Raw genomic sequence first — 26,642 nt, 5'->3', positions numbered from 1 at the left:
GATAGGACCCCTCAAATTGAACCTGAAGCAGTGACCTCATCTTGATCTTATTTACACTTGGTCACAAAGCTTAGAATATACCTTAGTCCTATATAGGAATATCTTATAGTAGTCCCAGCAAGAAAGTTGTTCATTTAAACTCCAAAAGCCATTGCTAACTACAGAAGCAAGCTATAGCCTACCTTCTCTGAGCTCCAGTGATTTTCAGCCATTTGTTTCCTTTTTTAGAAAGATTGTCTATTGATTACTACTAGTCCTACTGCAACAGCAGAGGAAATCCAGGTTCTCATACAACACTCAGCATGAGCTGTAATGTTGAATGTCTTTAAACAAGCAGAATGGCTGAAACACACTTCCCGCTATTCCTGTATGGTGAACTTCCTTATGCCTGACTAGCTTCAAGAGGCAGCAACATTGTTCTTTCCACTTCTCAACATCAGGAAGGACATGTTCACGACACAAGTTTAAAAGGGAACATATACAAAGCAGTCAGAAATTAAGAAGACTTCAAAGTATGAAGCAAAATTGTCCATGCAACAGAATTAAAAAAAAATATGTTGTTAAAGTCATGCAGTTTGCATTGGCAGATGGAGAGCATATACATCAAAACAAAATGACAAAAGAAACAGAGATTTAGAGGATACTAGTTTCTGATGGCTCCCCTACCTGCAAAACCCAGACAGTAATGGTACACTCTCAGACTCTTCATAATGCACCACCTTGGGCATTATTCAACCCTTGTAGATGGTTTTCTTCAGGCTTTCCACGTCTTTTGCTATAGCAAGCCTCCCTACTAACATACTTCTGCTATGAAGATGCTTCTCAAGCATTAACCTCTTACATTAACAACACAGTTAGTGAGGCCATCTATCATAATGGAAAGACAAGATTCTTCTTCTCATCCTCCAAAATGAAAGGTCTCTAACAAAGTTGAATTTGATAAAAATGAATGTCATCAAGATTTTGATGTTCTGTAGGCAATGAAAAAAGTGCTAAAAAGTTTATTCTGTAAAAGTTTTATTAGCATCTGTGAAAAGTCCCAGACTGTCAAACCTGAAGTAATTAAGAAAAAAGTTTAAAAAGATCCCATCATACTGCCTTGTAAAAATATGTGTCTCAATGGCGAGTTACTATTTTAACTGCAGGACCCAAACTCACGAGTCTTTATAGAAGTCTGTTTTTCTGCATATTTATGACTAGCACCAAAGGAGCCAATTAGCACCATGTATAACATTTGCTTTCTCTGATACGGTATTTTTATTTATACCAACGACACATGAAACTAATGCCTCAGTATTTTATTCTAGTTCCATAAACTGCGTAATAATCCTTCATACGTATTTAAAGGAGAAAATTATGCTCACTACCATTTTTCATTTAGAAACATTTATTTCATTTTATTGATAGACAGTCAAAAATTGGCCTGGGGAAGCAGCAAGCTTTTGTCCCCTGCCACCACCAGCTAAATCCAAACAGACGACAGACAACCACGTGAAGTCTTCTGGGTAGCTTATAGAAGAAAATGCATCCATTCTACATGTTTTTGATAGACAAGAATCCTCTTTACTTAGTACTACACCAAGTCACAAGCCCAAAATCGTTCAAGACTGAAACAGTCACAAAGAATGAACTTCTTGTTCTCTGTCTTTTGCCTGTCTTTGTATCTTGCAGTTGGCTGACAGGACTGTTTGATATTGCCTGTGGTGGAGCTGTGACAAATAGCTTTAAAAACATAATGGTCTATCGCTCTTGTATTCTTTCATAAACCTTAAAATATGTAGCCATACAGGAGAAAAAGCTACATCTTAATTTAAATGGTTTTCTCACATTTCACCTTAGGAAAAATAAAAAGTTCCAAATGAGAGGTGCCTCAACTGCTAAGTCCATGCATCATCCTGAATCTTTAAAAACTCCTTTACTACAATTAGTGCAAAGAAATAGGACTGATAATTTGAATGCTTTACTCTAAGACGTAATGTCAGAGATGGCTTTTTAGCACTTAACAGTTCACACTTGAGGGACCACCACCATAAATATACAGACCAATTGTATGTTTTTCTCATTTAAAAGAAAAAAAAATTAAAATGAAGAGTTTAACCAAAGTGACTAGTATAACAGATACTAAATATCCTACTGAATGTCCATAATTATTTTTAGAAGTCGTACTGTAAATTACACATATTACAAAAGCAACTTTGTTAAAGCAACTGCATTGCTTACCTGAAGGTAATGCTGTTGATTTAGGTAGCTCGGTTGGTGTAGTTTTACTGGTACCAGGGCTCAGAAGTTTTACATAATTTGCAGGGAACCATCCTATCTGCCGTTTTTTCCCTCGTGCCTAGTAAAAAAACCAATTCTTTTAAGAGGATTAAGCACATCAATAAATCCTTAGACAAGGTAATTCAGCTAATAGTTTAACTACTTGCAGTCACACTATTTCAGAACAAGAAAAATGCGTTTTATAAGGAAAAAGTCAGCTATTTTTGTGGTAATAGTTTAGCATTATGATACTTCTATTACGTGAAGTAAGCTTTCATAATATATAAATAGTAGTTTATAATATCTAAACAGTAGTTATTTACTACTAATTTGAGTGGTTTTTACTTAACAGTGTTCCTACTTTGTGTGCTTTATAATTAATACTACAACCCTGATTCTTCTGAAAGATTTCTGATTCTGTTTAAACCATAACTATAGAATAATAGGCTAGCTATTGCATTAATGAGTGGCAGCATTTAAATGCTTTTTCATTATGCAAAGAATTGTATTTAGATACCTAGATTGTGATAGTTTAAATAGAGACTAAGAATCCAAATTACCTCTTTTCTTTTAAAGAAACAGTATCTAAACTTTATTTAATAGTCTCTCCTGCCTGAACAACAGAGTATAAACATATGTCACATTAACCAAGTGCTAAGAGAACAGCAAAACATTATGGCAAGAAAAAAATGGGTACAGTTTGGATTCAATACAAAATCCCAAAGCCAGATTCCAATCAAACAAAAATTAAGTTTTGGCAACTACATTTGGATAGACACTCTCCACATGATCCTAGTAAGTAGATGTTAAGATTTTGGAAAACACTGGGTGTTCTCATGCCTATCTAATCAGAGAACATCAGTATAAAAACGTGGTGCACACATGTATCAGTGTGCGTGTGGTCCACGTGTGCATGCTGAGAGCAGCAGGTTACCGTACACCTGGCCTACAGCAGCGCTCTGCAGTTTGTAAGGCAGCTGCAGTGAGTCACTGTCAGAGACAGGATATTGGGACAGATGAACTGCAGGTCCGATCCAGTGTGACAAAGCTTGTGTCACCAAAGCAGGATAGGAATTTCATAGAAACTGCATCTTGTTATTTTGCCAACTGCATTGTTCATTGCAAATAAAAGACGACGAAGAATCCTTACTGTAAGAAAGCTTATTCTAGATCTTTGAATCAAATCTCAGCTTCTAAATCTATTAAATCTATGTTAAGAATAACTATTTATTCTTTTTCTGTGTTGTTAGAATAAGACTGGAATACTGGGCATGTAGAATTTTGCCTTTTAAAACAAAACAGATATTAATTTTAGCGGGAAAAGTCATCTAACACATATACTGTTCTTTAACTACTTCCTTCCCTTTCTTTTTCTTTACTGAAGTGTATCTAGAACATTCATTTTAAGATATTCTGGAAGACTGCATTAAACCTGGCAATGTAATGCTTAACACATTTGCCTTGCTTTACCTTCACTCAGACCTCTAAGACAAGCATCATCAAAATGTACTTGAGACTGAAACTGAATTGTACATGGACTTCTAAAAAATCTGCCACTTTGAAATTAAATGCATAAAGAAAAGTTAATATTAGTGCCCTTCGCCAAACCTTGTAATCATTTCACTACCTGGAGGGGGCGGGAGGCGGGGAGGTGTTGCTGCTTTTATATTTAATCAATTCCTCAATCCATTTCACCATACTGCTGCATTAACCTTTGTGCTCACATAACAAAGGAGCAAGAACTAGTATTACAGGGTTGGAACAGGAGAATGAAAAGATTAGGTAGGGACTGCTAATGAAGAAAAAAACAACTTGTAAAACCATATGTAATATAATACGGTATCGAGAGTTACATACGAGTATTTACACAATCAAAAATTAATTTTAAAAAAAACCTCACATTAACCACTAAGTGGTACTTGTGACAGCTCTTGCCCAGTGAAGCTTATTTTCTATCTTAAAACACATTTAATGTGAGACTCTTTCAAGCTACAAGTTAACAACAACATAAAGGTTAGTGAGAATGAAAACCAAAGCAATCCTGGAAGATGATTTCTTCACAAAAGATGAAAAAACACCACCAGGAAAGCCAAAAAGGGCAGCTAGTAATGCAGAAAAAAATATTTGTTAGTTTGAGCATCTGCGTTGCAAAAATAAATCAATTACATTCTTTCATGTAATATTCCCTGTTAAAAAACCCAAAACCAAACAAAAACTTATTCAGTGGTACTGGAGGGGGGGGGGCGGGAAATCGCCACTGAAAATCATTGAGAATCAAAGTTTCCAAACTGTCAGTTCTACTCTTAAAAAGCCCTGGTTAAAATATTTTATTATTATCTTCTAATACAACACTAAAGCTCTCTCCTAGCTGATGCTTGCAACAGACACCATTCTTTTCACTCTTCTCCATTAAACTGAGCTGTTGCTGAGATGGGGACTGGTATTCTACACTGTCACATTCATTAAGCAACTTGAAAAAGTGGTGGCCATCTTACAAAAAACACTGCTGTAAAATTATTTTCAATCTTTCAACAAAAGGGATAGCCAAACTTTTGACTGAGGCATTTAGAAAGCTTCTTAGGAAGAGATTCAGGACTGTGCACACCAATATTTCTTCTGCTTTCACAGTGCACACAGGTATCAGCTGATCCAAATCCACGTGATATGCACAGTCACTGCTGGAACGGGACATACATGTCACTTAACCCAACAGTCCCATACACTCCTGTTGCATGGTTGGCTTTCCCCATCACCTGACAACTGCTTTTTTGCCTCCAGGAAAATGTACAAGGGAGTGGACTGCAGGCTGGGTCTGATTTGTGAGATGGGTATCCTTGACTTACAACGAGGCACAATGGCTTCCTCCTGCTGTCCTCTAAAGTTATTTCAAGTTCAAGGAATTGTAATGTATGTATATTTTTGTAAAGGCATTTTATTTGTAAATGCTTAATTGCAGAACATTTTCAAAATTATTTATCATTGATGCATTCATCATTTTGAACTATTGAAAAATTACAGATTTTTTTAACATGGAATTTTATTTAAAAAAAAAAACAAAACAGTAACTAACTTGGAGCTCTCCTTCCCACCAGCCACCTGGATTCTTCTTTCTGATAAGAATCAACTGACCAGGAGCAAGAGTAAGCTGTTCTGGACCCGTTGCTGTGTAAGAGGCAATAACTTGGGCAATTTCTGTTGAAGTGGGGGGGAAAAAAAAAAGTTAATTTGAAAAAACCTGAACACATTCTATACATCACTAACTCTGCTATTATCACTGGCACAGTACATCCATTTTGTATTTCTTCCCATAGTATTGTTATGTACTTAAGTAGTTCCATGAAAACATATGGTAATTGTAAAACTGATCAGAAGTTCATAGCACTACAGAAATAAAAGAGAGGTCAGCAGCTCTATGGGTGGGATATAAAAAATATTTGAAATAGAGAAGAAGAATAATGACCATCAGAGCCATATGGGTCTTAAAATTAAGCGTCATAATACTGTTTCCCAATAAATACATTTTTGTAGCATCAGTTTGGACTAAGCTTCCTAAAAAGAGAAGATACATGTTGATGATAATATAATGAAGAAGTTGAAGAGAGATGCAAACTAATGAAGGGCTGCAAAAAATTTCTTACCACTAGACTAGACAAAAAAATTAATGTTTTCAAAATGTAACAAACAGGATTTCCTTTGAAATCTTTTTTCCATGAACATTAGTACAAAACTGGTGCCTTATTTGATCAGCTACCAGCATGATTGTGATGCAGAGTAACCATGAGCTCACAATTATCTCTCCATTAAATTAGCCAAAGTAGACAATAGTTTACTCAGTTTTACAGTGGTTGTGGAAAGACAGATGATAACTTAGTCACCATAAAGTCTGGCATGGTTAACCCATTTTCTGAATCAATCTGAACTTACAGGAGCTTATTAGCGGCTATAGGTATTACAGTAGGTATGACAGCTTTTAAGTCAGGTTTAGCATGTCATCAAACCATGGGTGATGGAGAACATCCTCAAAACTACAATAATTCGGGACCTTTCGTAAACAAAAGATGGTAGATTTGGGAACTTTTTAGCTTTTGGTAAGTTAAACCTTTTAAACTGCTACATTTACATAGTCCCTTTTCAGTCATGAGTTAAGAGGAATCTGTGAGGAATTTTTTTTATCCTTCATTTATTTGTAAAAGGTCTCAGACATCCAAAGCAGCACAAAAGTAGTAGTGTTACTGCTGAAAACTCCACTTTAGGATCCCAGTAAACAGTCATTCATCACTTAAGTATTCTCCTTAACAGAATGATCTAGGGGTTGGTTTTTGGGGGGCAGTGGGGTAGGAATTTGTTTTTTTGTTTTTATGAAAAACCTTTCCTGGAATAGTAAATTCTAAGACAATGAAGGTTTTTATTTGACAATGCATCAAACAGCTGATGTGGGCACTGAGTTTGACTGGTTATGGTTGTGGTCTAAGACTATGCTAGAACAAGCCCACAGCAGAGCTGGTAGTACAAGATCACAGAAATGGCTCAGCTGCTGGCAAAGACAGCCAGCTTAATTTAAAACCTCAGCATTTATCTGATCACAGATCAATAAACTGCTTGAGATTTTAGCTTTTATTTGAAAATCTTGATTAAAAAAAATCTGTATCAGTTATTTTCACTTAGGGTTACTGTTTGTATACATTTTCAATCTAGTCTTATCCTAAAGCTTGGCACTAGAAGACTAAGCAGAAAAAGGTCACGCCTGCCATCAGTTTGTCCCTCTACAAAGCAATGCGACACCGAGTGTGAGGTGGACTAGCAGTCAACACAGCAACAACAGCAAAAGGACTGAGACTGAAGGCAGCAAGTACACAGAAGTGGTCTTCAGCTTTCTCGTGGACAGCCATACTAAGAAAGTAACACAGTGCTGGGCACTGTCCTACTTGGCCCTCTCCATCAACAAGCACCAAACTTCCTGTGGCCAAGAGAAACAGCAAAGGCTCTCAGTAACAACACATCACCCACAGGCCGGGAAAGGAGGGGGCAGTCTGCTGGCAAGGCAGAGAAAGGGAGCAATCACTGAAAAGGCAGTTGTAGGCAGAGGAAACCACAAAGCCAACTCCCTTGAAACAGAAGGAGGTTTTGTTGCAGGGGAGAAACAACAAAGTGATTTGAAGACCGTCAGGAAAACAATCAAATGGTTTACTTAAAATTTAGAAAAAAGGGATGATTAGAAAAATTAAAAATGGTCAGAGAAGCATTCAAGATGCAAATGAACAACATAAGGACGATGAAGAAGAAGAGAGATGACAAGCAATCTGAGGTCACTGCAAATGATGACCCACGCAGATTTAACTATGGCAGAAAAGACAGGCACACAGAGGTGGAACCAAACAGGTGATGAAAAAGCCAGTAGCTGAGAGTTAGAAAGATGCTTTAAACCTGGATCTGGAACTTAGACAGCACACAAAGTGTGAAAGCAGAAGACAGAAGAAAGAATTTCTATGTAAAATATAGTAGGTGATGATAGGAGAGCAGAAAGGTTAACATAGAGAAAAGCCGGCAGCAGCAGAGTCTGTCCTGTACAAAGGCAAAGCAAAGCAAGCTATTTGGCAGGAAACATGGCTATACTGCTACAAAGTCTGCAAGCTCCCTGCATTTGCAGGTTTTTCCACAGAATCACAATCATTCCTCCACCCTAGAGCCATTCCGGAGGCAAAATGAACGCAAGCAAACAAATTAACTGTGGGAGTTTGTCAAAATCAATTTTTTTTTTTTTTATATCAGGCAAAAACCTCTCTCACTACCACAGCAATTATAATATTCAGTATATCATACTGGAAGAGTAAAACTCTTATGCCTTGCATCTCTCTCAGAATAAGAAACTTCTCATTTTTATCTACAGAAAGGTGATTTACAAGGTTCCAGGTATCAGATATCCTCTTTCACCAACCAGCAGCATAAAGAATTTTTACTGTGGACTGTGTTAAGTAAGTTACGATATGAATTACAAGTTTAACATTCAGCTCTTGCATGTCACAGAGAAGCAGAAAGTTAGAGAAAACAACTCAGCAAAAAAGTTGAAAAAACAAAAATAACTTTCCTTCCAGAAGGACTTTTTAATTTTATTTATTTAAATATTGAATTACTGAGAAGAGAGCCAAGTAAATTACAGCCCAGGCCAAAAAATGTGGCCTCTACTAAAACAGGTACATTTAGAAAAAAAAAAAAGCCTTCTCACAGATATAATTGTCCTCATATTGTTGCTTAAATTCGCACAGAGCAGTTTCTTTTCCCTTGCCCTTCAACACACACTGTTACTAACTCCCACCCACTCATCCTGCTGCTTCTAGAATAAACAGGAATATTTCACCTCGTTCATTAGCATTTCACTTAACATCGGCTGAGCACTTGCAGCTCATTTATAGCAAAAACATCCATGAATCTCCTCGCTGAAAAATAGGCAGGATTGTTCCCAAACTGTTCTTTAACTCCAAAAGATTATGAACACAGCTTTTGTCAACATTCCCCCAGTCTCCACTGAAAGTTCGAATCCAGGAGACCAGCAATTATAAAGCTGGTACTCTAAGCTGAAGTCTTGCCACTCACCATTCTCCCATGCATGGAAAAAACAGCCACCCCTATCACCATCTTCTCACTATTCCTAACAGGTATCAACTTCTTGAGGTTTTCCAGATCTCTATTCTTGTCTGCCTCTCTCAAGCTTTGTATCTATTAACATAACTATTTTTAATCATGCAAATCAAAGTTAGAAAGGGCAGGAGTAGTTTACTTCCGTCCTTTTCACGGATGGATCAGTAAGATTTGACAAGAGCAGCCCCACTGTTCATATGTCAAGGTAAAATAAGCCAAATGAAGTTGGGGCTGCTGCAACCTATTCTCCCCCTCCTCCTCTTACACAGCAAATCAGTTCAGGGAGACAAAACAAAACCTCCTCCCCACAAAACAAAATATGCATATGCCTGTGTGTGTGGAAATAAGGTAAGATTTGGTAGATGACATCTTTGAACCACCTCATTGTGCAACTGAACAAGTCTCAGAGAAAGAGACAGCATATAAGCACCCCATATATTTACTTCGGTTCAGCTCAATGCTAAGTCATGTCTTCGGTACAAAAGCAAATAAATACACTGAGGGAAAAAAAAAGAGGTGTCTTCTGGAAAGTTTACAGATGCCTGCCAGTGGCAAAGAACATACTTTTCTAATGATCTCTGGAAATATAACGGCTGTTTGAAAGGACAGACCCCACCACCCCAAGAGCCAGGGATCCCTTTCTAGCCAAAAAGTAACTTGCAACATGATCTTCTGCAACATGACCAGGCTTAACAGGCAATAAGCTATGTAGCACGGATATAAGGTATATGCTCTTGAAAATGAGAAGCAGGCACAAAAGCTCACAAAGTCTATGTATACCATATTGCGTATTTTGCATTCTGGGCAAAATGCTGTAAAACCACAGGGTAAGGATGTGTACTTCCATTTTCAGAGGCACTAGCAAATGGGCTTTTTGTAGGCTTCAACTCTTCTGTTCAGCAACCTATCATGAAGTTTACATTCATTTTTGAACAAGCAGATTTTATTCTCTAGCTACATGCTATTTAGTGATTGATACATGCTAGATAGAATGACTGACAGATTATGCATTATTTTATTGTAGACAGCAGTTTTCATCAGTGCAAATTACTACAAAATGACCAAGAGCAAACATAATTTATTTTAATGGAGAAGATTTTATTGCCATTGAACTTAAGTACTTAAGAACAGATATAAGGTGCTGTCACAACATATATGACTCACCAGGTTTCTTCCCTAAGCTTCCCGTTTTTCCAGCAGCTCCAGGAGCCTTGAAATAGAAAGTAAGACATAAGTTTATCACTCACACTTATTTCTCCAGTATTTGAAAATTGTTTACTATGCTTCACTTTAACACACTAAACAAGTAAAAAACTCTCAAAGGAAGATTCTGTTCTTACAGAAACCCTTAATATTTTAGATGGCAATTAATATATAGGAATAAATACCAAGCAGTGCATGGAAGTGGATGACTAACTGTATAAATGTATAGACTTCTTTCCTGAACTTTTTTTCCTTTCATGGATTGCAAATAATGTAACTCCAAATTATATAGCATTTGAATCGTAAATCTGCATATCTACAGAACGTGAATTCTGTCAAATGGAGTCAAAACAACAATAGTAGTTTTCAATTCTACAAATAGTTGGATTGCAAATATGCATAAAAAACTAACTGGACATAATTATTTCAATAGTGTCCATATTATGATTCTAAAATTTCTCATATGGCACATTAGCATAGTTAGTGTAGTCACTGCATCTTTAAGATGAGCCATCTGAACTTTGTAGGTGGCGTGTGTTGCAGTAGTAAAAGCCCCACCACTGTTTTTGTGCCCAAGTGAGAACATAGGACACTGAATAGCAAGGTGCTATCTATCTGTAGCTATTTCCACTGAACCTAGATGGGGTGAGATGAGGGATGAATATCATCATTCAAGCCAAGAGATTTGCCAGAAAAGCCTTTGAACAGCCACAAGAACACCAGCAAGCAGTGAAATTAGTTCAGTTCAGTTACACATAGCAAAACAGTGATACTGAAAGATGAAATTTAACTTGAAAAGCTTTCATAATTTACAAACTCAAAGTTCACTTCCTGAAAAAAAAAAATAAAAATCTTTTCCCTTGAGGCCACTCGTTATTTGCGAAGAGTTATCTATCTTTATTTTAATGCACTCGCAGGTCTACTGATATACATGCAATTAAGAGTATTCAAAACAGTGTGTAGTCTCAACTCTGCCCCTTGCATGCCTCCCTTCCTCAGTCATCTTCCAACATCCCTGTCTAGGACACCTTCCCCCTAAGTAATTACTTTAGTTTCTTCCCAGTCCATTGCCAGTCTTATGTTCTGCAATAAAAAGGTCTGATATGGGTAACAGCAACATAACAAATCTAAACTGTTCGTTGGTCAGAAACGTTGAATAACCGTAAATACCCTCTCGCCTTCAAGCAAGGCTCACAATACTTCCACCTCCCCTTAACTTCTTCTCTAGGATACTCCTTACAAACCTGGAGCCTACATTAAATGACCTGAAGGTTTTTACAGATTCCCGATTCCTCTATGGAAAAAACAGATTAATCCTCGATATCTTCCATATTAACTCAATGCTTTGAAAACTTGGGGGTTCTGACAGAAACTAATATAAGGAGTAACTAAAAAACTAGTTAAATGACTGAGAGAACAGGGCCATTTACAAAATGTGTAGTGGTTTTGAATGTCTCTATTAAAGAGATTATTAGAGAGATCTTCAATGTGTCTTGAAGATCACACAGCTGCTCTAAGACATCCACATTTTGAACATCTTTCAGAAAAGCTACTAAAGAAGCCTGGTCTTTCAGCCTGAACTATAGCACCTCACAACACAACAAATATTAGTCAAGCCAACCCCATCTCATAACAACAGAAGACCCAGCAGAGTTGGCACTGCCTACCGCACAAGCTGTATCGGAAGGTAAGAGTGGCGATGAGAAGTTGTGGGGTTTTTTTTAATTTGGCATTAAAGCACCTTACATATATCTAGTATACCACGCTTCTCCTTGACATTTCCCAAAATTTAAGTTGCAAAAGACTGTGGAAAGTGGATGCTTTAAGTTAAATGATACTTGGATACCACTGTCTCAGTGCTACTTTCTTGTCATGGTAAAAGACTGATTATAGTTACTTTCTACAAGGCTAGCAAATCTTCCTTTCTTCCTTGTGTTCCTTTCTCTTCAGTTCTCCACCTTTTTTTATAACCACTGTGACATATATTAACAAAAAAATGAAATAGGAAAGCATCATGAAGAGATCAGATACAAAGACTAAGTTCAGGTCTGGGGACAAGGAGAAGACGGTCCAGACAAAGTGACTGCGAGTCCATTGGAAGTCCCAAGTAGGGAAGATTAAAAGATGCGGAACAAAAGGTGACAATGGGCACTGATATGGTAATATCAGGAATTAATTCTGCTTTAGAAAGTGTTTCTGGCAAAGAAACATCCTCCCCCTTCCTTAACAAAGAACAAGTGTTTGGACCTTCAGAGAACACATTCCTGCAAAATACCACTTAGTCAACATCCATCTTGCCAGATTAGGAGCATATGGACAGATAAAACAGGCTGTGACACTGTATCTTTATAGTTAACTGGTAAACATGTAGAGATTATTTTAAGAGAGAGGCTTCAAAATCACCTTGACCAGACTGAGTCTGAATTCTTTTTCAAGAGGAAGAAATACATAGAGGAGTCCTTCAGTACTTCAATAAATAACTATATTAATAAATAATGCATTTAAGATGGACCCAACTTTTGGCCCACTAAGTAGATGGAGAACTATTTTCTATTCTTTCTGTTGAAATACAGTGGAGAAGACATACCCCATTCTATTTCCCTTTTGCACACCTGAGACACTAACTGCATTTGAGGATATTTTGTGATAAGTGATAAAGTCTCTTGAAACAGCAGAGCAGAACTTGCTTTGTTAATTTAATAAGATACAGCAATAGACTTGCCAATTGTGCTGTACAGTAAGACCCCTAAAATCCAGGTTAAACACATTCAGGCTGTTATTTTCAGAACATTTACATAAAGTTTCATAACTAGAAGCATCTAAATTTTCGTGTTTCCAAGTCCACCATATGAGCTCCATACCTTATGCCAAGGCAACTATCACCAGTCTCAAGAAAGGTAGGGTAAACACCTGTTACAAATCCGTATCCATCTACCTCAATCTAATGAAAACTTGGAGAATGGACCATGAACCAGTGTTGTCATTTATTTGAACAACAAAGACTTTCACTCTGTTAATAAGTTGAAACTTTAAGGAACAGAAAATAGTTTAATTTAGCAACTTGAGATGAATAGGTAGCCTGGGACTAGGTACAGAACAACAGATCCAAAAAATTTTCTTCTGATGTATAAACCATTGATATTTTGATGCTTACAACCATTTCTACAAACTCTACGCTTGCTGTTGAAAGATGAGCACTGCCTTACTTTTTCTTTGGGCCTAAGTCAATAGTACAGAACACATTAAATTAATTTACTCTTTTAGTAACATTTTCCACAATCAGCCAGCTGTCCAAGCACAGCGGCACATCTGAAAGTTAACAGACAGCCACTATTGTGAAATCCTTTGTAAAAACTGGCTCTGTGAACAAGCTGAATAGCAAAACACTGTACGTGTAATGGCAATTATCCGCTTGGAACAAGAAACATGTCCTGCAGGGCATATGAATCACTTTATGAAAATAAAGCATCCCGGATATCAAGATCTCCATGAGCTCTGTGCTTTTTTCTCCCTCTCTCATCAAGATTTTATCTGAAAATGTGATTTTCACCAGCAAAAAGGACAGCTGGAGCACTCTTTGATGAACTGCACTTAGCTGTTCCAGCCCCAGACAAGTTGAGATCACAGAAACATCAAATTGACCTCTCTAATAAAAATAGTTTTCAGTATTAAATACCTATTTCCAAGTTCTTTACAGAGAAGATTTGCCAATATGTGTACCTGTCTCTCACCAGACAGGATAAGCCCTTAAAGGCACACAAAAGGCAGCTCTGCACATCTGAATATAAATTCCCAGGCTTTGAGACTAAACTCTGTTGAGAATATCTTAAGAGAAAACAAAAACTGTTCCTCCACAAAAGTTCAAAGGAAACTTAACATCAACTACAAGAACTTAGCTGAGATTAAGTAACTAATTAGCAACTCTTACTACCTACCTATGAAACAGGCCTCACAAGGTTTTAGGAGGTTGACAGTTCAAGTTCCCACTCATCAACTACAACACAAATTTACAGGTAGTATAAAGAGACTTAGGGCACAGTTTCATGATCACAAGATATTCCACAGGTTAGGCAATTATCTGTACACTTGTTCCTCTACCTCTGTGGGGCAAGCCACCATCTTTTTGATGTATGGAAGGATTATTCAGCAGGGCTGAACTATAATCCACATCCTGGACAGCAGAAGGGAGTGCTTTTCTTAACCAGGTAAATTACCTGATACAGACCCACAAACACCTCTGTTGACAGAACTGAAGGGATGTTGCACAACTCAGAAGAGAATCAAGCTGCTAGACCCAGGGAGAGAGAGTTCAGAATTTCTTGTCCACACTCTCACTGAGCTCTGTTGTCAGGGTAAACCTACACCCTGCCTAACACTACTACTGTACAAAATTTACTCTAATCGTCAGAAAGACAAGATAGCCTGCTGTGATAGGCTCCACAGTGCTACAGCTACAATGCTTCCACTAACTGAACCATTAAGCACTCCTCTTCAAGTCTGCGACCTGATTTAACTTTATCTGCTGCTCCATAGTCACTGGATTTGACGCAAGTGAAAGGTAGGAATGTGCATAGGCATATCCAAAACGATATACTAAATGTATGATGTTTTACTTCTAAAATGAAGTATTTAACACAAAAGCCAACTAAGAATGCAGTTCAAAACCAGCTCAAACTAATCTAAGCCAATGATGAGGCAATCTTGCCTCCTTTACTACTCTCCTCCCGTACTAATGCTGGTACTTACATTTTTCTAACCCTTGATGAGCTCATTCAGAGTACCATCTTAGAAGTATGCACTACTACTGCTAGACAAATTTTCTGCTCTGCTTAGTGTCCTGAACTGGCTTATTAACAGATCAGATGAAAGACAGTGGCAGCAAAAGCGTGGTAGGTAGGACCATACCTGTGCTCACTTAGAATGGGTTACATATGATCATTTTGTATCAGAAACAGTGTGACCAGCAGGACTGGGGAAATTATTGTCCCCTTGTACTTGGCACTGGTGAGGCTGCACCTTGAATACTGTGTTCAGTTTTGGGCCCCTGACTACCAGAAAGACAGTGAAGTGCTGAAGCACATCCGAAGAGCAACTAGAGAACAAGTCTTCTGAGGAGCAGCTGAGGGTTTAGTCTGGAGAAAAGGAGGCTCAGGGGAGACCTTATTGCTCTCTACAACTGCCTGAAAGGAGGTTGTGGTGATGTGGGTGTTGGTCTCTTTTCCCAAGTAGCAAGTGATAGGACAAGAGGAAATGGCCTCAAGTTGCACCAAGGGAGTTTTAGACTGGATATTAGGAAAAATTTCTTCACCAAAAGGTTGTCAAGCACTGGAACAGGCTGCCCAGGAAAGTGGTGGAGTCACCATCCCTGGAGGTATTTAGAAGACATGTAGGTGTGGCGCTTAGGGACATGGTTTAGTGGTGGACTTGGCAGTGCTAGGTTAACAGTTGGACTTGATATTAAAGATCTTTCCCAACCTAAATGATTCTATGATTCTATTCTATGAAACTACAGTCTTAATGTACCCAGAAAAAAGTGTACCTCACAACACAGGTGAACAACTAATCAAAACTGGGACAGGACTTCTCCAGTATAAGACTGATTAGTTCTCAAACTAGTAGTGCTAGGGATTGAAGAAAATTGTTACATGATGCAAAACATAGATGAGGAAAGTTTCTAAAATGTTTCTAAAAGCAATATCAAACTACTATTTCTCCTAAGGACTGTAATACTAAATATCATTAACTGCAAATTTTTTTTAATCCTGTCTCAGAGGATGTTACTGAAATTTCTCTATCTAGAAACTTATTATATAAAGGCTTTCTACAGCTACATATTTCACTGCAGGTTTTATTCTTTGTCTTTTCCACCAACAAATAATTTTAAGGAGTGACTTTGCTCAAGCTCTATATTGCAGACACAGTGTTTCATTGAGTTGTGTCACATACACAGAGAATTCAAGACTTGTGGAAAAAGCCTTACCACCTAGAATTCTAAAAATGCAGTAATTTTTACTTTTGATTTACTTTTAAAATCCCTATTATTCTCAGAGTCATAAACAAGAACTCCTTCTCATCAGGAGATTAGTATTGTATTAACTATGACTCTAAGCTAATTTCTACTAGTAGATGAAATATCCTCTCAAACAGATGAGGAATATAAATGAGAAAACATCTTTCTTTAGAATGCCTAAAAAGAAAGAAAAAAAAATTGAATACGGACATGTTCTATCAGATTATTTCAGGATAAAAATCAGATGAAACAGAATCTCTATTATTCAGTCAAGCACTTTCAAATAAATACAGTTAGCAAAGTTTTTTTTGTGAAATTTGTGCCTCTTGACTGCAAGAAAACAAGAATAGGGGAGAAAAAAAAGTAACAGACTGAAATATTACTCTGTTGGGTTTTTTTTAAATAATGGCAGTAAATACAACTCAGTCTTTAATGACTTACCTGGGGAACAAAGTAGTCCTATTCTGATTTGTCTCTACAAAATTGCCATGTTAACTGTTAACATATGCAAGTTTCATTTTAATATATGATCTACAAAGTTATTTATGACATTATGTTGCAAAATGCAGTTATTATTGTTTTCCCTTTCCAATCTCACATTCAGTAAAATTGCAAAATATTTTTTCTTCCCTTATGATCTACTGACTTGCGACTATCACTGCAACACCAAAAAAACCATACCTCCCCCAGCTCAATTTTATAACATTTCAATATGTCTCTACCTCAGAATCTTTGAGCCTCACATAATTAGATGGGAAAACTCCTGATTTATCACCCAGTGTTCCTGTCCACCAGTCGCCATCCTTCTTTGTCACAAGAATCATATCACCTTGTTGAAAAGTTAGGTCTCCTTGTTCAGAACTCTCATAAGTATACATAGCAATATACTCTGTAGAGGGAAATAAATACAGAACATGGGAAAAGACTTCATAAACTGCTCAATTATCATTTTCAAAACCTAACTAATATAATGTAGTCTATCCATGGGCTAGATAGAAGACAAATTTCTTAATTACTATTCATAGAAACTTTAATATTTAATGCATAAAATTATATCTATCAGAACTAAATACAATCTATCAAAAGGCTGCTTCTGGGGGATTTTTTTTTTGTAAAACAATTTGCTAGTATAATTAAAATGTACATAAATTATTAATTTATATCATAAACTACTCTGAAAACATGTTTCTTAAAGGTTTCTGTTTTGTGCTGGTGACTAGAATTTCAGTCTTGATGTTGGAAAGTCTCAGTATCCAAATATCTGTAGATACAGTCTTCATTTTACATATGCTGTTTGGCTCTAGTATACAATGAATTCAATGAATTCTTTCATTACTTGAAGCTTTGCATGAAGGGCACACATCTTGTTGCATCTTACGCAACAGATGGCTGGGAAATGTTAAGACAAAGCCTGAATGTGTTCTGTTTTGTTAAAACACAGTTGACTACTTGGTATTCAAGTGCAAAAACACTAAAGCAGGCTGACATTGAGAAATGCAATGCATAATTCAATCACAGAACTACATGAAAAATTTTTACATAAATCATTACAAAGAACAACTTCAAACAATTCAGTAACATTTTCTATACAACTTGATATATTCTTATTTAACTGAGCATTATCACACTTTATATGGGCACAAAACAGATTTCTGAAGATTCTATCCTCTGCTTCTAGGACCAGCTCTGGACCTAAGAGCAGTTCACAACATTTCAGAAGACTTTCATGTATATTTAACAAAAACGTTCAAGAATTTCACTGCAGCTGACAATTGTTCTAGTTGCTTGAACACTTAATCTGACCAAAAAGCTTACCTCAGGGAAGTTCAGAAATATCTCAAACCCCAGTTACCACCCTTAATGAAAGCTAAGACATGGTTTGTCTAACAACCACAGCTGAAGAACACATGCATCTGTTTGCATCCACATACACATGAACACACACACTAAATATCATAATACATGCTACACATGAAATTTTTCTTAAATCCATTAAATATAATAGAAGATGCTAAATCCATGCTTTAATACAGCTTTTTTAGAAATGTTTTATTAAAAAGTTGTGTTCCTTTTTAATACAAACATATAAGCTGAGATATCCCATACTTTACAAAACAGACTTAGCATTTTTACAATTGCTTTTCCTCAAATATATAGTGAGCAAGACTAGCTGTATTTTGAAATGACTGATTATCTCACTTTCCTTGTTACATGGATCTTTACCATTCCCTCCTTTCATTTCTGTAGTGCTCATGCCAGTGGCAAATTAAATACATCGGTAACCAGAGACTCTTTCACTTAAAATTCTATGTAGAATTGTAGTTAACATACTTAAGGTGTGCTGTAGAGATTATATACAAATGTTCATTTGTAACCTATATTTAGATTTGTTGATTTACTCTGACTGTGATTTAAATTAACCTAGCTGACTCTGCACTGAAGTGGATTAAGAGTGCCCACACAGTTTGTTAACAAACTGGTGTGGAGACATTAACCTCCAGCTGAAGGGTGGTAACAGCCAGGAATGCAAGCCTTTTAAAAGCCTTCAGAGGCCTGACAATTATATGTCTGTGCCCCAGGCTCCATCTTTAAAAATAAGGGGTAGCCTTGACCATAAGAACCACAACATTCTATAACTGACTGTAATTTCTTTAATTAAGAGCTTTAATGAAACACTGGAAATGAGCTTTTGGTGAAATGGAGACATTTATTAATAATTCCAGACATCATGAAGTACAGGTACAGATGTGCTTATTTGGAGCTCTGCAAAAAACCCTTCCAGATCAGGAATTGTTACCAAAATATTCACACAAGAAACAGTACAAACTACAGAAGATATTTTAATGGCATGTGAAATTATTTCTTCTATATACACCACATACATAATTCCTTACTATAATAATTTTTAATTATTCTAGAGGCAAATTGATTTGCACTTCAATTTTAACAGGCCTGATCTTAAAAAATACTAAGATCTGATTCTAAACTTATTTCTAGCAATAAGTAGACTTATTCTATTTAATTACATAGTAAAATACTATTAATACCATTCGGTTTTAAATGCTTACCTTCACCTGACATAGTTGCTTTTGTTGCTGGTGATGCTACTCTTTTCAGACTAGCAGGACTTTCTGAGGAACCAGAATCCATGCTTTAGAAGAAAATAATGGTTATTTAAGAAATTAAATATCTTCAGAAAAGTTATTATTATATTTAGAAATAAAAAAAATGCATACGCATTCATAAGCAATTCCCTACATTTTAAAAGAAGAGACAGTAAATATGCAAATTAAAGCTTTTAAATACAATGGCCAGTCACAGTTACATTTAGGTAACTGCCTTAAATACACAAGTTTCTGCAGTTCCTCTTCTTCCTCAGGAAAAAAAAAATAATCTAAAATAATTCTAATTTATATTACTAACATTAATGTTGCCTTCACATTACACAGAACCAGATTTTGATTGTTTCATCCTCCAAGAGTAACAATAAGTGATTAAGTTTTGAAGTATACCTTATCATCTGGGGGAAAGCTAAGATATGACTTACATAGCTGTAATTCATAAAATCCAATACACTAATTATTTAGTCTCAAAGTCACATAAAATTAAGACCGCTCATTAAGCTTCAGATCTTTTGTTGGTGATGCATGACCCAAGGAGAACTGAGGCCAGTTTTCTTATTCCTCACACAAATTTCCAGGGTTGGAAGTCAAAAACCTTCCAGAAGAGAGTCATATAAAAAAGAAGTTTTTACAGTGTAGATTCTAAATTTTAAAAATTCAATTGTGCAACTCTTCATATTTGTTTAACTAATACAGTATAGAAGTAAAGTGCGGTAAAAGCAAATAAAATACCTCGTTGACTTCCTAATGGGGCCTGAAATAAGCTTCACATACGATTTAGGAAACCACCCCTTTTGTCCTTGAACCTCTCCAAACCACCACATATCTTGCTGCTCCAAAACTGTGATGATATCATTTTTGTTGAAATTAAGGTGGTTGTCTTTTTTCGCTCTCCAAGGATACAAAGCCTGTGCTTGAAGCCCCTCCACTTTCTCACCCTAATGCAATTTTAAAAAAAGGAAAGAAGTCAGTCATGCACCACCTTTCATAAAGAAACCTGCTTAAGGAACTATATTCTTATGCTACTTATATAGCAACAAAATACACAGACCCTCCCTCAACTGTATAAAGCAAACAAAGTCAGTTAAGCTTAGAAAGTAGCACCAGAAAAGTTTACAGTCCTCCTACATTTCTATCTGTTAATACATAATCAATACAGTGCAAGATTATTAGAGGTTTTGCTTAACAAGTTAAATAAAGTTTTACAATTAAGATATACATTTAATAAAACTTTACTAAGTTATTTTGGCAGGACTTAAAGTAAAGATTATGGAAAATGATGCTTTGCTGCAAGTTATTCATTGTATATTCCAACTTTTTTTTTACTCTAAGATACTAAGATATTTAGCATTTTTCAGAACATATTAGATTACAAGAACAGTATGTTGTTCAGTTGAGGAAAAGGAAATGCCTTAACAGATGGATGGAATTCATCTGATCTGAAGCTTTGCCATTGCTATTCCACTTAACTACATAATCCACTTTGGAGTGAAGGTTGTTGTCATGTGATTCAGGAAAGCCCCAAGGAAGTGACCCAAAACTGGCATCCTGCCAAAACATTAAGACTGGACCACCAAAGTCTAAAAAGGCCAGCACAGAATAGTAGCACAGCAATGGCTTCGTGTTAAATTCTGCCATGGCTTTTACAACTGGACATGCACTACCTGTTCATCACTCCAAGCTGAAATAGCTTACCTATCTCAGGGGACTGTTTTAATGAATGTCTAATGTTCATACTTCACTTTCCAAATATTTGTGCTGGGTCAGAATGGTTTTAATTAATTATAGGTGCTCACCTGACCCAAGACAGGAGAGGGAGATGATCCTGTAACAGTGGCAGGAGTGAAGGCTGATCGCTGCCGCAGCTGACCTGCACTGGGAACAGTCAAGGACGGCTGAGCTGCCCAGGCATCCCAGTTATCAGTCTCTGGTTTCTCACTAGTGTTTGTTGGCCATCTGAAAAGAAGAGAGTAATGTAATTCCTACTGTTTTCAACTGAATAAAAACACTCATGCAGGAAGATTGAGCAGAAAAAAATTTCTACATTCTAGGTTAACTTCTCTTAATTGAATATTCCATAACAACTCTCAGGTGGAAGTAGTACAATCAAACATAGGTTAACAATAAATTTATCTTAAAAATACAGTTGCTTGTCTTTGATACCTAAGGCCAGCTGTTCCTGCAATTTAGTTGAATTTCTTAGCTGAGCCCCACGCAACAGAAGTTCTAGTAGTGCAGTCTGTATTATACACAGTGCAAAGAGGCAACTCAAAAGAAAAAAACACCCCACATAATTCTCTTCAAAACTGGTTTGAAATTTTCACACCTGCATATCACTAACTTCTCACATCCCCTTCCCTTATACATTGTTTTGCTGCTTCTCATTCAAATCCTTATCTTTTTTCTTTTGCTTAAAATTCTTTCCTACTGACTTCTTTCAACTCTTTTAGAGTTTTATGCAACCTCTTGTCCTTTTTATGTTATCTCTTGCCCTTTAAAATGTCTATTAAATCTCATAATCCACATCTCTGCTTCCAAATACCCACTTAAATGAACAAAATCCCCTGAACTCTAGGAGTGTAAACAAAACACGTATCTTAAACCTAAGTTTCCTTTGCCTGTTGCTTGTGCTATTAGTTGGAGTAAACGATTATCGTCCACCTAGAATGTTAACAACCATCCCTAACCCCATGTCAAGGACAGTATTATTAGTATAAATGCTCTGGGATTCACTTTGTATTGAAACTGAATATTAATTTTTATCAAAAGCATGAAAGCATGCATTATCCACCTAGGCTAGAAACACCTTTGTCAAAAGTATGATTTATTCAAAACAATAAAATCCAGTATGTGCCAGACATCTCCAGGAAGCTCAAGACTTAGTCTTACCCTCCCCCCTCAGAAAAATGACTGTTTGTAGTAAAACAGAAAAAGTTTAAATAAATAGAAAAGCTACCGTGACCTATTTGATTAAAATTTTGAAATAGCACATATTATGTACTGTAATATTGCACTAAGATATTTATATTTTTATTTATAAATATGTATTAAATGATCAAAAGATAAGACAATTACCTACCCAACACTATTTACATAGCATTGATAATACTGCACAGAGCACTAAGTTGAGTTAACAAGACATCTAGGGAAGGGCGCATGTTCTACTTACATCAGTCTTATTAACGTTGTGATAAGGAATTAATAAATCATCTTTTCATGTTAACACTGTCATTATCATATTTTTGCATAATCCAAGTTGGAAACCTTCAATGAGGATTGGTGTCAATTAAATTAAGAGAAGGAAGGTGAACACCTTGGGATTTCTACTATGTCACCATCCTCACTTAGGAATGTCTCCTATTTGGGATGTGTCCTGCATTGCTCAGGCACAAGCGATGGGAGCATGGCTGAAGTTCCACAAGGTTGCTCTTTTAACTATTTACTACAGAAAAAGTATTTTGCTTCAAACAACCTATTTTTATTTTACAATCTCGATATTCTGTTTTAACTGCCACCACTGTCAAATTGATTAAAAAAGAACTGCACCACATTTAAGGTGATAATCACTACCCAAACATACGTTGAACTGAAGTCTGCCCAGTTATTGGCAGTTGTCGTACACTCTGTAGAAGCAGGAGTTCCTACTGATGTAGTGGTTTCATGCACAGAAACTTTAGGTGCAGCAGCTGCCTCAACTGCTGGCTTTACAGAAGCTGGAACTTCGTTTTCAGGTATTTTCTCTGCATAGTTTGCAGGGAACCATCCAGTTTTCCCCTTCAATTCTCCACCAAGCCACCCTGGTTCTCCAGTCTGGCTTTCATCCACCTGTAGATGCATTAAGTTAGAAAGTTAAGAAACATAACATACAAATGGAATTGTTACTTAAAACAACCCATCTCATCCATGGTAATTAACTTTCTCTATTTACAAAGACATGACACCTTCATTACAAATACAAGTTCCACCTAGGCAGAATTTTGTTGTTATTTAATTTTTCTTTGGAGGATTATGTTGACAGCTTCAATAGCATATTAATAGATAAGGGAACATTTTGCAATGCAATACTGCATTGCAATTCCTTTTTTATTTTCTTTTTTCCCCCCCAAACCAAAATCAGAAGGATTTCTTGGTAATGAGGTAAAAAAGTTTTATTTCAGTCCTAATGCATAAGCCAAGCATGGATTTTGAAACAGTTGTTTTTAAGTCTGTCATAGTACAGCAGACTTGAGAGAAGTGAGTTCTAGAGAAATCCCTTAAATATTGATATTTCTGGTTTAACTAACACAAAATGCAGTTTTTAACAAGTTTGCCTCGATTTTTCTCTTGCAAAAAATACAACAAAAACCCCACAGCATATTAAAAACGCCCATTGAACAATTAAAAACAAATCCACAGATTTGCTAATGTATCTATACAAAACAATTCCACAGTAAGTTTTCATACATAAATTTGCAGGCCTCTGTTCTTTCCCCTCACTCTGATATCTTTGCCAAGACATAAAGGACAGGATGAAACAGGGCTATTCTTGCAGCTGTATTTAATTCCTACTTATTGATTCTTTTTAATCATGTTAAGCTATGATTTTGGAAATCTCACACTTTCCTGTTAATTTTTCTTAAACATTTCACACTTTTGTTCTCCAAGCTCTACTGACAGACTACTGCCTTAGTCTGCTATTTCAGCAGAAGTGATCAGTTCAAATTCTGTGAGCTGCAGCTAACTACATTCAGCAAGAATTGCAGGAGAAAAGTAATTCACTATTGTTACCCCTGGTGAATGGATATGGTGGCCAAATACCTCCAAGGCAATGTCAGTTGCAGAAACTTTTTAGAAGAAATAAGGTAATAATTTTGGTAAATTTGGTGTTCTAGCTATCTAATCTCTTCAATAGGTCGAAAGAATCTCAGTTTTCAAGCAATCCTTTACATATGAATAGGGTTTGCACCCTTGACATGTAAATAATACCTACTTTGTACAACAATCTGCTGTGAGTAGCTGCAGATTCCCCAGCAATGGTCAAGTCAGCAATAACACCAGGCCCGTAATGAAAAGTCAGATGACCAACCCTACACAGTGGCTGTTTTTTGGCAAGAATCTCTCTCATCTGTCTAGGCCAGTAGCAATCAGTATTTCAAAATACATAACAGTTTCAAACAACAGCATAACTCAACAGTTGACTGTGGCAGATAAGAGTACAGCAGTCAGAGACGCTTAAATCTGTACTTCTAAAGCACCTGGCACTATTTCCTAAAAACCCATTATCATTGTGAGGGATTTGCTGATAACAGAATGCTTCATGAACCATGGAGGAGGAAACAGTGTCCTTTTCAGCCAAAGGAGTTTTCAGTATATGACAGTATATGAAAATAGCATATAGTAGTATCTTGAGCTAGATGCTTCTACAGTTGGAAACACACCTATGAATTAACTCTATCAATTTCAGCAAAATATAACCCAATCAGCTGCTTGTTTGGAGAAAAAAAAATCAGTGGCAAAAAATATTATTTGTGGCAATGGTGCAAACTAGTCACTCTAGACTAAAGGTGGGACCATTCTTTTGCCTAGAAGTAACTGAAACCCAAGCAGCAAAGCTTCTGCCTCTGATTGTCCCTGGACTACTCATTTGATAGACTGCTTTGCCTTAGGCCACTTGTTGACTCTCTGACTGCCTCCTATTGTAATTTGCATCCCACACCCCTCTTTTGGTGCAAAACAATCCACTCTTTCTGCTTTTTTGTTGGGTCCATCTTCTGTCTCAGTCCCTATTAACTCAAAGCAAACCCAGAAATAAACGGACTACATGCTTGACCAGTTCCATGTGGTCTTACTGCAGTGCAGAGCAAAATTTCCACTGCAGCACTGAATAGGATTGTTAAAACAGCAGTATGAGTGATGGAAGGTCACAGCAGAGGGTGACTCTTGGGAGAGAGAGGGAGAAATGGATTATCAGCACCTGATGACAAATTGAATAATCTAAACAGTAATAATAGTCACAGTTTCTACTCTCATTCAGTTGGTCAGGTAGTAACTAGAATCACTAACACAGAATCAGGAATGAAAAGCCAAAAAAATTTGTTACAGTGATGTTCTAAAAAGGGCATCTTTGAAATGAATTACAGTCATACAGAAACCATTGTGATTTTTCAGAAATAAATGTTTTTTACAAGCAGAGAAAAAAAACCATCAAAGTGTTTTAAAAACAACCAATTTAATGTCTCTTTAGAAGATGGTTTTAAGTTAAAATAATTCATAAAACAGCCTATTAGGATAGCCGAATTTATGCGTATTCAATTCAATTAAGTTTTCTATGCATACTCATAAAAAGGCACTTCGAAGGATAATTTTAACTCTATAATTAATAAAAAAATCTGGTTTCTCCGTTATTCATATAAAATACAATTTGTATCTGTTCTTGTAGTACAGTGCTGGAACTTTAAATAAATTCCTCTGAACCTTTTAAAATTCATTTGTTCTAATTTTCTTATAGTTTTACACCCACCACGCCCAAGTCCCTACCACAAACTACCCCAAGATTATTTTTTTCCAAAACACAACTTGACTTTAAATGCACACTTGGGTAGTGAATTTTAGTGTGTGTGGTTTTTTATTTATTTTTTATTTATTCTGCTGTACTTTAGAGTCATGGCTTACAACTATATAGTTCCGGTGACTGAACACAAGTGACAGGAGTAACAGCAACCCAACTCTTAGCAGCAAAAGCAATAGGTCCAGTTAGTTTCTCTGGCAACAGTAGGCCCACTCTGCTTTGACCTGGCTTGTGTATCACTAGCAGTGCATGCACACAAAAAGAGAAGCCCTGTTTCATGGTAGATATTCACTCTACATATGAGGCCAAACCTTAATACTCTCACAAAAAGTATCTGATCATACCTAAACAGAGTACCATTGTTTTGTTCAACTACCTATCCATTAAATGACCATTTTAATTCTACTCCACTTGTAGGCTTTTGATCAAGGTATTTTGAGACTACTGCAACTGCTGTTATAATGTTGAATGTAAGCTCTGCAGGCCAGAGGCCAGATGCTGATTACGCCTACACAGGATCTAACACAACAAGGCTGTCTGTGTCTAATACAAAGAACATTCAAACTCTGACAATCCATAACTAACAAAACTGATGAGAAACTATCATTATGAATTTGTTTAGGCTTTCCATGGAAGCTTATGAACTTCCTGTTTAATTTATGTTCTCCTGCTATCAGAACCACTACATTTCAGTAATTCAATAATTCACCTGTATTTCACTGAATTATGCTTAAGTTTATTTAAATAAGCTGTGTTACATAAAACACTACCAGCAACAACAGAATCCATTCATTCACTTCAAGCTGGAGCCTAACAGCAGCAAATGCCAGCAGGACTTGCTTTGTAAGAGAGCTATCCAAAAGAA

At 36.5% G+C, this 26,642-nt stretch overlaps 1 protein-coding gene across 6 annotated transcripts in view; it reads right to left on the bottom strand.

The window, feature by feature from the left end:
- ITSN1 (intersectin 1) overlaps positions 1–26,642 on the bottom strand; it is a 148,423-nt gene that overhangs the window by 31,251 nt on the left and 90,530 nt on the right. For all 6 annotated transcript variants that reach the window (XM_074814283.1, XM_074814284.1, XM_074814286.1 and 3 more), the window contains 8 exons: positions 22,811–23,055; positions 21,027–21,186; positions 19,963–20,168; positions 19,177–19,259; positions 16,831–16,997; positions 10,060–10,105; positions 5,330–5,451; positions 2,221–2,338 (listed from right to left, as the gene is read on the bottom strand). In XM_074814283.1, coding sequence (XP_074670384.1) covers positions 2,221–2,338; positions 5,330–5,451; positions 10,060–10,105; positions 16,831–16,997; positions 19,177–19,259; positions 19,963–20,168; positions 21,027–21,186; positions 22,811–23,055 — 1,147 coding nt within the window. The remainder of the gene's footprint in view (positions 1–2,220; positions 2,339–5,329; positions 5,452–10,059; positions 10,106–16,830; positions 16,998–19,176; positions 19,260–19,962; positions 20,169–21,026; positions 21,187–22,810; positions 23,056–26,642) is intronic.

This window comes from Strix aluco, chromosome 2 (assembly GCF_031877795.1).
Source record: "Strix aluco isolate bStrAlu1 chromosome 2, bStrAlu1.hap1, whole genome shotgun sequence".
Lineage (NCBI taxonomy): Eukaryota > Metazoa > Chordata > Aves > Strigiformes > Strigidae > Strix > Strix aluco.
This window is presented reverse-complemented; position numbering and strand designations above follow the sequence as displayed.